This window comes from Pseudomyrmex gracilis, unplaced genomic scaffold (assembly GCF_002006095.1).
Source record: "Pseudomyrmex gracilis isolate BER0280 unplaced genomic scaffold, ASM200609v1 scaffold_85, whole genome shotgun sequence".
NCBI classification, from domain to species: Eukaryota; Metazoa; Arthropoda; class Insecta; order Hymenoptera; family Formicidae; genus Pseudomyrmex; species Pseudomyrmex gracilis.
This window is the reverse complement of record NW_018020669.1, coordinates 61,236-74,176: the sequence shown is the minus strand read 5'-3', so window position 1 is coordinate 74,176 and position 12,941 is coordinate 61,236. Positions and strand designations below refer to the sequence as shown.

Below are 12,941 nucleotides of genomic sequence, written 5' to 3'. Positions count from 1 at the left end.
TACGCGACATTATCTTCGGCAAAGAAAGGAGACTTTTTATCTCTTTCTTTCTTTCTCTCTCTTTCTCTCTTTCTCTCTCTCTCTCTCTCTCGCTCTCTCGTGTTTTCGAAACGTGCCTCGAGCACGAGTTGTCGTTTGTGGGCGCGCGCGGTGTGTGTCATCAATACACACACAAATGACACGTCCACGTGAACAGCAGCAGTTCAGATTGAGTTACTTCTAGGTGTAGACGCCTCGGATAGCGTCTCCTCGTGGGGGCGTCCAGAGACGCCGGGGGTGGTAGCCCGTGTGAATCCGGATAACGAGGCTTACACTCCAGACACAGATGCAAATGCTGATGTGCCGCCGACAAATCTGAGCACGCCGAGGAGTTGTGCTCCGGATGATTTTGTTTGCGCCGACGGCACTTGCATCCCCGAAACCCACCACTGCGACCATTTCTACGATTGCCGCGACTTTACCGACGAACAGTACTGCTTCGGTTAGATTATTTGTAGATCTCGAAAATCTGGTGACGGACCCACGCGATTTCGCCTTTCCCCTCTCTTTTTTTTTCTCTCTCTCTCTCTCTTGCGGTTGTTGATCAATTTCGCAGCCGTTAAAAGCATTTAAAACACATTCACGTAAATTCGACTCAAAGTTCGAATAACTTGCCACAAATGTTAAAAATATATGTTAAAAAAGATTTTTAACCACTTTATATGTAAAAAGTATAATTTCTTACCTTGATAATTATTCATACTTGTTACATCATTTTGTTTTTGTTCTTTCATTTATATCGCAAATTAATCTGCCGTCCCACACGGAAACTAAAAGCTTTTTTTCGGGATCTTTGATGAATACATATCTAAAGTTGTTTTTATCGTCGTTCGCCCGTTGAATAAGCTTCTGTAACATGAATTTTCTTCTCTCGGCAAGTTTATTTCATCTTCTCGAGCATACATTAAAAAGCGGCTTTTTTTTACTCTTCTTTTCTTTTTCTCTTATTTCGCAAAAAATGTTCTAAAAATTTCTTCCGAAAAACACCAGATTCTCTCGGATCTATATTCTTTTCTGCCAATCTGTGTTAGCAGCTGAATAGAAATGATGTGTAGGTTGTTCGAGTAGTAGAACTTGATTATATATTTATGAAATTTTACAGTCATCGCAGTCTTACATATAAATATATACATATATATATATATATATTGTCCGGCGCCTCTTCTTATATAAAAACAATAGTGCATCTCTGCCTGGCGTAAAATTTAGATCGTATATTTATTTTTCTCGTAGGTAGAACGTTTGCCATAAATCCTATATTTACATAGCATGCATATTATATTACACACATATATAGAATGAGGAAAGAACATTTCTTTAATCCTCTTCGTAGAGAATTTGGTGACCGGCCCGGTGGGATCTTTCGAGGCTGCAGAGGCGCTGTGCGAGCAGAGAAGCCCCCGAGTTCTCGAGAATCCACACACCTTAGGATTTTTCCGGGCCGGTCACTCTTCAAGTCAAGTTTATCGATTGAAAAAGCGAACTGAATCGGGGGGAGGGGGGAGGGGGAAGAGTCTCTAAAATAAATCTGAATTTCTCTGATGAAACGTTTTGATTGTAAATATTTTTCGAATTAAAAATACAGACTAAAAGCAAACAGCAAGTTCTTTCTTTTGGGAGCACAAGTTGCGTTTATCTCGAAAGGGAAACTAATACCCCCTTTTTTAGAAAACATTGCTGTTACACTTTTTTTTTTTTAACAGCACTCGAATGCTCGTTCAATAATCTCAAATTGCAATCGAAAAAAACAATCGTGCGCGGTGTAAAGGATCTCTCAAATGTCTTTCCTCTTTAGGTTTACGTTACATTGAATGATGATTTACGTACATATATAAATGTTCGTAGATAATTCGATCAGTGCACACGGTACTCTAATAAGGACTTTAAATCGCGCGTAAAATTAAAAACAAAAAACAGTACAAAAAAAAAAAAAAAAAAAACCGTTATCTGATTCACCGTGTGGATTGATTTCCGACATAAGAGTTGTCTTATATAGATTTTTTGGCCTTGAGAGCTGTCTAACTTGCGACGTCGCGCGAGCAATCGTCGTCGCGCGAAGAGAGACGAAAGACCACACACACACAAGAGAGAGAGGATCGCTCGGAGTTAGACAGCTCCGTGTTTAAATGTTTAACAGTCTTTTTTCTAGATAAAGTTTTTTAGGCAATCCTTCCCTCCATCTCGTAATTTATATCTCGACGTGTTTAGATTATTGTTTTAGTAATGTAATGACGGACATATATGATGGCTCCATGGCTGACATTTTACATGTATTATCTGTGTTTCATCTATATCGTTTTTTTTTGTTTTTTTTTTTTTATTTCCTCTTTTTTGTTTTTACGCATATCAGCGTTCTCGTTGCGTTGTATCGTTGATTTGCCCCAATGGGGGAAAATGTTCTTTTATAGGATGCTCGCGGGATCAGTTCCAGTGCGGCAACGGCGACTGCATTCGCGCCGATCAGAAATGCAACGGTTACGTGGACTGCGACGACGGTTCCGACGAAGAGAAATGCGGTAAGTTGTGCGCGCAGTTGGATAAGCGTCGCAATCGCCACCACATTCTTCTCGATCGATAATCAATAAAATCGTTGAAACATAATACAAAAAAAAATAAAAATAAAAAAGTCTCTCCGTCGCTGACAGAACCGGATGCACGCGCAATTCAATGTAATTTCAAGGCTATTTACAGAGTAATCTGAGAAAGAGAAAGAAACAACGGTTTATTTGTGACGCGCAGTTTTCTGACACGTCCTTGTTTTTTTTTGTTTTCCACAGAGCCGGAACCACCACCGGAATTACCGAGTCGTTGCGCGGACGATCAGTTCACGTGCGTCTCGGACAGAAGATGCGTGCCTTTATCTTCCATCTGCAACGGAATCCCGGAATGCAGAGACGCGTCGGACGAGCGTAATTGCGGTAAGTCGACGACCCACTTTCAGTCGCCAACGAGATACATATGTATATATATAGAAATTTTAAATATCACTTGTATTATAAAAATGAACGCCGATAACAGGATGGATCGGAACGAATCGATACGCGAATTTCTATTTTAAATTATCGCGCGGATATCGCGATAATCGAATCGGACCGAGTTCTCTAACTCTCGTTAAGACGCGTCTGTTTGTAAAACCGATGTATTTTATATAAGCGAAAAAGATATCGTACGTATATATAATACATACACGCATTTAACGTGATAAGATCAAGGAGTGATATGCAACGAATGGCAGTGCAAGAGCGGTGATTGTATACCCCTGCATCAGCGTTGCGATCGCCGAATCGATTGCCCGTACGACGATAGCGACGAGCTCGGCTGCGACTACAGAGCGATGCATAGAAATCACAGTAGGTGCCGATCGCACGAGTGGATGTGCAATGACGGCCACTGCATTCCGCTGCATCAGCGGTGCGACAAAAGACTCGACTGTCCTAGAGACATGTCTGACGAGGTGGACTGCAGTTATGACAATTGTGAGTTCTCCCCCCCCCCCCCGTCTTCGCGGTAGTTAGTCACACAACACACGGCGCGAAGGCCGCCCTCGGGGAAAAAATAAAAAAATAAAAAAAAAATAATAATAAAATAAAATAAAGAGGATCCGGCCGGCTTGATAACAACGCGCCGATAACACGCCACGAGCTAATCAATAATACCCTGTAAATATATCTCTGTGACATACGTAACATAAAATTATATCCAATATACGCATCACAATATTATAATACTATTTTACATAACACACTGAAAGATGTTCCCGTTTGCAAAGTGGAAAGGACAAACGAGAGAGCACACAAATGAGCCTGCTGCGCATATAATCCCGAGCATTTAAATTACAATTCTACAGTTACATCCGATAACATTTGATACTTTTAATCTGAGAGAATAACAACACTGTGTACTTATTTTATCGTATAAATACATAATATGTATGGAATGGTAAACTGGCTTGTAAAAATCACGTCCGCAACAACACGTATCAGTATGGTGTGTTACATTACTCATAAAAAAAAAAAACTCTTGTCACCCCGTAAGCGCTGTATTTACTTTGGAAGACTGATTGACCAAGATTTTTAATTTTTGTTTGTAGAAACAACAACAAAAAAAAAAACAAAACGTAGAAAGGTGCGGGGGCAGAAGATGTACAAATATACAAATTAACAAGACTTGAATTAGACATTAGATTTTGTCTTAATAATTCTATTAATCCTTAATTGTTCGATTAATACCAGAATGAACACTTCATCTTTTATTGCAAATTGATATTGATTTTTGTTTCCACGCGCAGACACCGACGGATCATCCGAGCTCAGATTGAAGACGTACCCCAGCGAGCAAGTGATCAAAGAGAGTAAGTATTATTTTGCGACGTAGAGAATGTTCGGTCGTAGATGTTTTATGCATTTGTTGCAATTTGAACTCTCTTCTGTAGAAGCACAAAACTTCGATAACTGTAGTATATCACACTAAAATAATAATAATAATAATAATAATAATAATAAGCAACAAGTGCCACGCGTTGAAATTTAAATTATTTTGTTCTCGAAGAAAATTAATTAATACAAATAATGTATGTTGTTTCTTTTCTTGCCTTGGCCAGACCCGGCGAAGCAAGGTAAGACTTTTTTCAAAAGATATAAGCTGCTGAAAAAATCATGCTGTGTGGGCTATAAATTTAATCTTCACAAAAATCATTAAATACGTGATATTAAGCGCAAGCGTTTATATGTGTTTTGTACACGCACACACGCGTACAAATGTATCTTCGCTTGGTTAAAAAAAAAAAAAAAAAAAAAAAAAAATCCGTGGTGTTTTTGTGAAAAAACGTAAGCGAATATGAAACATATATCCGGGACTTGAGAAAAGCTTTCGATCAATTTTGTCGTATATCACACTCCGTAATTCCATCGTCGCGATGTCAGATATACATATGTATACACGCACATTGCGATCGCACACGCGCGCAAACAAAAAAATTACATTTCTATTTACAACGACAACACCGTTGAATCAACGGATACACGAATCATAAACGGAGAATTTTGTTACTAATTCAATATCTTTCAAAGAGCTACACGCATGCAGATGTAATCACGCATAACAGCTGATATGTTACTGAAAACTAAAACACAGATTTTCGATTAAAGCTCTACGAACTTTTCTTTATTTTCTCTCTCTTTCTCTCTCTCTCTCTCTCTCTCTCTTTCTTTCTCTCTTCCTCACTCTCTTTAATATTTTATAATTCCGGTTATATTTTCATATTCCTGGAAAAAATATGCTTCCTGCACGTACGAACAAATTCGATTATCTGGAGTTATAAATAATTATATATAATTACATGTACGAGATCGAGACGCGTTCTCTGTATCGTGTGTATGTGATTTTATATAATTACATACGTAACCAGATAAAAAAAAAAAAAAAAAAGAAAAAAAACTTGCCCGCACACGAGGAACTTCCTTCCTCGGGTTGTGTTTGAAAAGTTTTCTTTTCGTTCTCTTTGCGAATAAGAATGTCAATTTTACGGTGTCGGATGTGCCTTTATCGACGTTATCGCTGTTTATGAGATCGTCAGTGTATATAATAATAATCAGCGTAACACACGATTGAAGAAGAACCGAAATGACGCGCGAAAGAGAAAAAAAAATAATCCCAAACACTAACGCCATACACATCAACGTCATTTTAATTCGAGAAACGGATGAAATCCGCTTGCTTTGCGGATAAACCCTGTGGGCGTAATAATCCGTAACGATCAGACTGTGCAAGTCTCTCTCTCTCTCTCTCTCTCTCTCTTTCTTTCTCTCTCTCACTCTCTTGAAACCGAGCGGAACTTATATCACGCGAAATCCATTCCAATCAGGTCGCGAGGTCGTGTTCCAATGCCGTGACGAGGGTCTTCTGCGCGCCCGAGTACGTTGGATTCGCGGTAACGGTCTTCCACTGCCGTCCGGCAGTCGGGACATCAACGGTCGCCTGGAGATACCCAACATCCAACTCGAGCACTCGGGAACTTACATTTGCGAGGCCGTTGATTATCCGCAGTCCACCCCGGGACGTCAAGTGAGCGTCGTCCTCAGCGTCGAGAAGTGTACGTTTCATTTTCCTTCGCTTGCTCTCTTCTGATTTACTGCACGCCGGAATATATATTGAGACATTTATTTGAGACTAGGAATAAAAAAAAAAAACCTAGTGTGTGTGTAAATGTTTCAATAAACGCATCTTTATTTCTTCACAACGACGTGCGACGTGATGATGATGATGATGATCGTGTCGCGTAATTAAATCTGATTGATTAAACAGTCGAGCAACCGAGCACCAGACCGCCGAGAGTGCCCTGCGATCAGTACGATGAAGCCACTTGCAGCAACGGCGACTGCATCCCCAAGTCTTACGTTTGCGACTCGAAATACGATTGCTCGGACGGATCCGACGAGATGCGATGCAGTAAGTATCCTTTCCGGGTTTCGCGGGAGAGAGACTAATTTTTTCATGAGACTCACTCTCGCGCGAAACGTGTCACACACAACATCAACGTGTTTCCTCTCGACAGGTCCGCACGGATGCGAGCCAAACGAGTTCCGTTGCAATAATAAGCAGTGCGTCAGCAAGTTCTGGCGCTGCGACGGCGAGAAGGACTGCGCCGACGGTAGCGATGAGGAAAACTGCACTCCGCCTCCCCCGGGATCGCCCTGCCGTTACAGCGAGTTCGCGTGCAACAGCAACAAACAATGTATACCGAAGATCTATCACTGCGACATGGAGCGCGACTGTCTGGACGGAAGCGACGAAATCGGATGCTGTCAGTATTAATCAACACTTCGCGGAACGTATCAGTATTTCATTAGCGTTCCAATTTTTTTTTTATATCGCAAATACTTTACGAAGGAAGTCGAAGAACTAACTTCGACGAGACAAATCGGACAGTCGGACGTTTTATTCAACGCGTTTTATTTGCTTTATTGATGCGTTCCTCTTGTTTTTATATATCGCGGAAGAAGTTTTGTTAAAAAAATCCCGCTTGATTAAGAATCTACAATACCGCTCGGAATATATAAATGTTTTTTTTTTTTTTTATAATATTTTTCTTACAAATAATTGTTGTGCAAATAATTATTTGAAACAAATAATTATTGCCTGCAAGTAATCTTTTTTTTTTTTTTTTTTTTTTGGTTACGCAGCTCCCGTTTACATCGTGAAACCACCTCCGCCGATGGTCGTTCTCGAGCCGGGCAATTTGCTGGTCATTACCTGCACGGCGATCGGCGTCCCAACGCCGACGATCAGCTGGCGACTCAACTGGGGACACATACCCGCGAAGTGCACGACCACGTCCGTTAACGGAACCGGTACGCTAACGTGTCCGGACATACGGACCGAGGATCAAGGCGCGTACTCGTGCGAAGCGGTGTACAACGCCGGTTTCGTTTTCGCTGTGCCCGACACCATCGTGGTCGTGAAGGGACCGCCGGATGTCTGTCCCAAGGGCAAGTTCAATTCCGAGGCGAAAACCGAGGAGGAGTGCATCTCGTGCTTCTGCTTCGGCGTCGCAACCGAGTGTCGAAGCGCCGATCTGTTCACTTATCAGATACCGCCGCCGATCGATCGTCACAGAATCGTGCTGGTCGAGACCAAGCCGAGAGTCCGACTTCTGTCCGACGTGAGCAGTCAGTTAGACGAGGTGCGTTCGATCGGACGAGACGGCGTTCACGTGGTGGAACCTTTGGCGGCCGCCAACGATGTGACCGGTTACAACAACTATCTGTATCATTACTACGCGCTACCGGAGACGTATCACGGCAGTCAACTGAAATCCTACGGCGGCTATCTGAAGTATTCGATTCGTTACAGCGGCAACGGCACGCCCAATCACGAGCCCAACGTCATTGTGACCGGCAACAATTACACTCTGGTGCACGGCAAGACTACTACGGCGGGACCGGATTACGAAACCGAGGAATCGGTCAGATTCTTCTACGGCGATTGGTACAAGCTGCAAGGACCGAACGCGGTTCTGGCTTCTAGAGAGGAAATTATGATGACGCTCGCTAACGTCGACAACATTCTCATAAAGTAGGCATAACACACGATCTCGCGATTTAGTGATAGGATGTATATAATATTTGCAGCGTCACGGTGTTGAACTGAATTTCAGAATGAAATACGAGGACTCGCCGCAATTGGACGTGCGCATCACCAATATCATCATGGACACCGCCGATGTGCGAAACACCGGATTGGGATCCGCGTCGTTTGTGGAGGAGTGTCAGTGTCCGACCGGTATGTATTTTTCCTCCCGAAAAATCTCGGAGAGTTCGTTCATTCGCTCGCTCGCTCGAACGTCAGAATTTTATATTTTAACCCGACTTCGCACTCATTGGTTCAAAATCGCGACTTTAAGGATATACCGGTTTGTCCTGCGAGACCTGCGCGCCTGGTTTCCTGAGACGCGAAAGCGGACCTTGGCTCGGTCAGTGTTACAGAGACGAGCCGCCGTGTCCTCCGGGATACTACGGTGATCCCTCGAGGAACATCCCTTGCCAGATCTGTCCTTGCCCGCTCACCAATCCGTCGAATCAGTAAGAAACACAAAAAACGATTTCACGTCTCCGAGTATTTCACAGTCTCTACTTCGACACGATTTTTTATTGATTGAATCAACAGATTCGCTCGTACGTGTCATCTCGGATCTGACGGACAGCCGACGTGCGACTGTCCTCCTGGATACGTTGGACGTAGGTGCGAGCAGTGCGCTACCGGTTATCAAGGAAATCCGCTCATTCCCGGAGACATGTGCGTTCCTATTTCGCAATGCGATCCTCACGGCAGTCTTAGTCCCAACGCCGATCCGCTGACTGGAAAATGTCATTGCAAGGTATTTACGTTAATAATATCGCAACCCTCTTCCCGTACGCGTAATCTCTTTCTTTACAGTCTAATGTATAATATATTTTATTAATAAAATTATATATTTTATTATATAATATAATATATTTTATTAATAAAATATATTATAATGTATTTTAATGTAAATATATTTTTTCTTACACAAATTAAAGTTTGGTCTTATGACAAGAACTTAGGATTATAGATATAATAATGCGAGTTTGTTGACAAAGAGCGTAATGATTTTATTGTTGTTCTTGCATCCATTTTGCACATGGATTTTAACTTTGAAAAAAATGTAAGTACCTACAAATTTATTCTCTGCCGATTCTCGTGCGCAATTGACACTTGGAGCACAAATAAATGCTGCAAGTTTCGTTAAAAAAAAAAAAAAAAAAAATGTTTTTTATTTATTTTCCGATGTGCGTTTTTGTTTTGTTTTTTTTAGCAATACGCAACGGGTCTGACTTGCAACCAATGTAAGGCGAATACCTTTAATCTGGCCTCGACGAATCAATTTGGATGTATAGCTTGCTTCTGTATGGGTATCACAAACAGATGCATCTCCTCTAACTGGTACAGAAACGAGGTATGAAAAAAAAAAAAAAATAGGTATATATGTCCATATGTCCATTATCTTTATTATCTTTTGCATGTCAAGTCGAATCTCATCAAAGTGAAATGCGACGCGCGGAAAATTCGCGCACGTTTTTCTCTCAAAAAACAATCCTCAATTTGAAATATCCGCAATTTATTATTTTTTAAGAACAAAACAAAAAAATAGCCAATTTGTATTCGTAATTGCAGATTCGCGTATCGTTCACTAATTCGATTCGAAACTTCTCTCTGATCGAGTCCAAGAGCACCGATGCGCCAGCCATCGTGGAAGGAATTCATCTGAACACCATCAATCGTGAAATAGTTTATAGCGACTTTCCGAATCGCGGAAACAACGATGTCTATTACTGGCAGCTGCCCGGTATTTTCCTGGGCGATCAAATAACGTCGTACGGCGGGAATCTCAAGTACACCGTCAGATACGTTCCCTCACCGGGAGGTCAAAGTTCGAGGAACAACGCCGCGGACGTCGAACTTATCAGCGTGAGTGCATATTCGCCCCGCATCTTGATCTAGGTGTCTTCGAGGACGATGTAATAGGCTTGACACTTATAATGCATGCGCAGGCTAACGACATCAACTTGCTCTACTACTCCCGCGAGTCCCCCGAACCGAACTCCCAGCAATCGTTCACCGTGCCGTTGCTCGAGCAATATTGGCAACGCAACGACGGAACTCAGGCGGATAGGGAGCATCTTCTAATGGCCCTTGCGGACATACGGGCCATCAGAATCAAAGCAACTTACACGACGCATACGGACGAAGCCGCGTGAGTAGAGCGCGTTTAATTCGCAATGATATTATCGAATCTCAGATAATTATCTCGAACGCGTCAATGGGATAAATACAATTTGTTATTTAATTAAATGTTCAAACGCAAATATGTATGTACGTATATATGTGTACATATATATATATTTATTATTAACAACAATTTATCAAACAACAAACAATGCACACGCTTCAGGCTCTCCTTCGTATCTTTGGATACCGCCGAAAAATACAACACGGGCAAGGAGCGCGCGGTCGAAGTTGAAGAATGCAGCTGTCCCGCTGGCTACAGAGGGCTTTCGTGCGAGGATTGCGATGTCGGTTTCACCCGAGCCTTCGAAGGTCTCTACTTGGGCATCTGCGAGCCGTGTCACTGCAACGGTCACTCGAATCAATGCGACCCCGAAACCGGCACCTGTGAGGTGGGTTCAATGAAAGAAATCTGAGAAACTGCGTTTAAAAATTTAATTAGTACAAAAGTTCTTGAGCAAATATAAAAATAGCGCATATTGAATCTCGTAATTAATTTAAACTCGATGTTCTTTTAAATCGAGCTTATAATTTTTTTTTTTTCTTAAACTCTCAACTATGTGCAAATAAACAACAGATTACTTAAAGAGTTCACTTGGCCACAATTGTGCCACAATTAACACAGAACTGCGATCATCACACCGCTGGCAATTATTGCGAGATTTGCGAGCCGGGATACGAAGGAGACGCTACCCGGGGCTCCCCGAGCGATTGCACCTACAAAGGACATCCCAGTTCCGAGTGCAGATGCAACGAGGCCGGTTCGCGCAGTTCGTCGTGTGTCGACGATCGATGCGAATGCAAAAGGAACGTCGAAGGACCGGAATGCAATCGGTGCCGCCCGTCGACATTCGGATTAAGTGCCGAGAACGTTGATGGATGCGTCGAGTGCTACTGCAGCGGGGTAACTGATCAATGTCACGAGAGCACATTGTACGTACAAGAAATACCGATGTTGGTGTACGACTCACATCACGGTTTCACCCTCACGGACTCGTAAGTATGCTCGCTCGCGCGTATAACGTTTTTTCGCTATTTAATTGTTTTTTTTATTTTTGCTTGTTTTTCCAAATAATTGTTAACTATTTTCAATAGAAATTTATTTATTTATTTTTTTCTCTGATAAAGAGAAAATTGATGCGATAAAAAATTAAATTTATAATTGATATTTGGATTTCTCTCTCTCTCTCTCTCTCTCTCTCTCCCTATTCAGAACGAGACGCGACGTAATAAACGACGGTTTCGACTTAAATTTGGCGATGAACGAAATCGGTTATCGCTACCCGGACAGCAGAAACAGCCGACTGTTCTGGTCGCTGCCGAGCGTTTTCACCGGAAACAAAGTGAAAAGTTACGGCGGTAATTTGACCCTGACGCAACACATCACCGCGTATCCCAGCGCTCAGAGCTACAAAGATCAAGATATTTTGCTGATCGGTAACGGTATCACGTTATTCTGGACGAATCCGCAAGAGCTTCAACCTGAAATTCCTCTGGTGAGTAAACCAAAAGCTTCATTTCGTGTCTCGTAAAAGCAAGCAAACTTTAATGAGTGATAATTAAAAAATTCTTTTTGAGAATTTAAAAAAAAATAATTATTATATTATTAAACGCAATTATTATTGAACATTTTTCTGCAGCATGTTCCGCGCGAACGCCAAGTTCGCAAAGAAATAAACTCGAAACTATCGCGTTTTATCGCTGCGTGTGCAATTTTTTTTCACAGACCTACTCCGTTCCATTGAAAGAAAACGAATGGAAACGACTTACCACCGAAGGACCACGCAGCGCGTCCAGAACGGACTTCATGATCGTGCTCTCTAATCTGGAGGCTATTCTGGTGCGCGCGTCCCACAGCAACCGGATGACCGCGACGTACATCAGCGACATCAGCATGGACACGGCTGTGGAGAACGTGGTTGGCAATCGACGAGCGACTCAGATCGAGGCCTGTCGCTGTCCGTCCGGTTACACCGGAACTTCCTGCGAGAGCTGCGCGCGTGGTTATTACAGAGATACCAGCGACCGTTCCGTCAGTTATCTCGGCTCGTGCGTTTCTTGTCCGTGCAACAGGAACGAGGAAAGCTGCGAGATCAGTAGATCCGGCCAGGTCAAGTGTCACTGCTTGCCTGGTTACTTGGGACAGTATTGTCAAGATACTTCCACCGATTGTAAGTAAAATAACTTTTTCTTACTTGGGAATATTTATGTAAAAAATAATACGCGGACATAACACTTTTATTTACAATATCAAAAAAGTAGCGTTCTCCGAAGAAACAATAGATAAATATTTTGTGACCGCTTGGGTTCTTCTGGATATAAATTAGAAAAGTAAAAAATTAATCAATTCTTATTAAACAATCAGAAGATTAAAATCGCCGCGTTTAGATTAATTAAGGAAGATAATTGAAAAATTGTTTTACTAATTTTTTTTTATTAACATTAATCATCGAAAATTTCTCCGTAGCGTGTTCTAAACCTGTGCCGAGTTTTACATAAAATAAGTAAAAAAAGGATGTGACAAAGTTGTACATATAAAATCTACCTCTAAAATTTATTTAGTTACATATATACATATATATATATATAAAATTTAC

General features: G+C 41.8%; 1 protein-coding gene across 22 annotated transcripts in view; it reads left to right on the top strand.

The window, feature by feature from the left end:
- LOC109855259 (basement membrane-specific heparan sulfate proteoglycan core protein) overlaps positions 1-12,941 on the top strand; it is a 170,672-nt gene that overhangs the window by 146,869 nt on the left and 10,862 nt on the right. For 19 of the 22 annotated variants that reach the window (XM_020429298.1, XM_020429294.1, XM_020429289.1 and 16 more), the window contains 19 exons: positions 2,448-2,555; positions 2,817-2,957; positions 3,246-3,515; positions 4,328-4,390; positions 4,640-4,654; positions 5,903-6,130; positions 6,343-6,486; positions 6,593-6,841; positions 7,221-8,112; positions 8,195-8,319; positions 8,441-8,618; positions 8,704-8,914; positions 9,374-9,514; positions 9,733-10,026; positions 10,110-10,312; positions 10,511-10,736; positions 10,970-11,340; positions 11,558-11,840; positions 12,071-12,515. In XM_020429298.1, coding sequence (XP_020284887.1) covers positions 2,448-2,555; positions 2,817-2,957; positions 3,246-3,515; positions 4,328-4,390; positions 4,640-4,654; positions 5,903-6,130; positions 6,343-6,486; positions 6,593-6,841; positions 7,221-8,112; positions 8,195-8,319; positions 8,441-8,618; positions 8,704-8,914; positions 9,374-9,514; positions 9,733-10,026; positions 10,110-10,312; positions 10,511-10,736; positions 10,970-11,340; positions 11,558-11,840; positions 12,071-12,515 — 4,587 coding nt within the window. The remainder of the gene's footprint in view (positions 1-2,447; positions 2,556-2,816; positions 2,958-3,245; positions 3,516-4,327; positions 4,391-4,639; positions 4,655-5,902; positions 6,131-6,342; positions 6,487-6,592; positions 6,842-7,220; positions 8,113-8,194; positions 8,320-8,440; positions 8,619-8,703; positions 8,915-9,373; positions 9,515-9,732; positions 10,027-10,109; positions 10,313-10,510; positions 10,737-10,969; positions 11,341-11,557; positions 11,841-12,070; positions 12,516-12,941) is intronic. The other 3 variants (XM_020429295.1, XM_020429288.1, XM_020429297.1) reach the window with 3 other exon arrangements.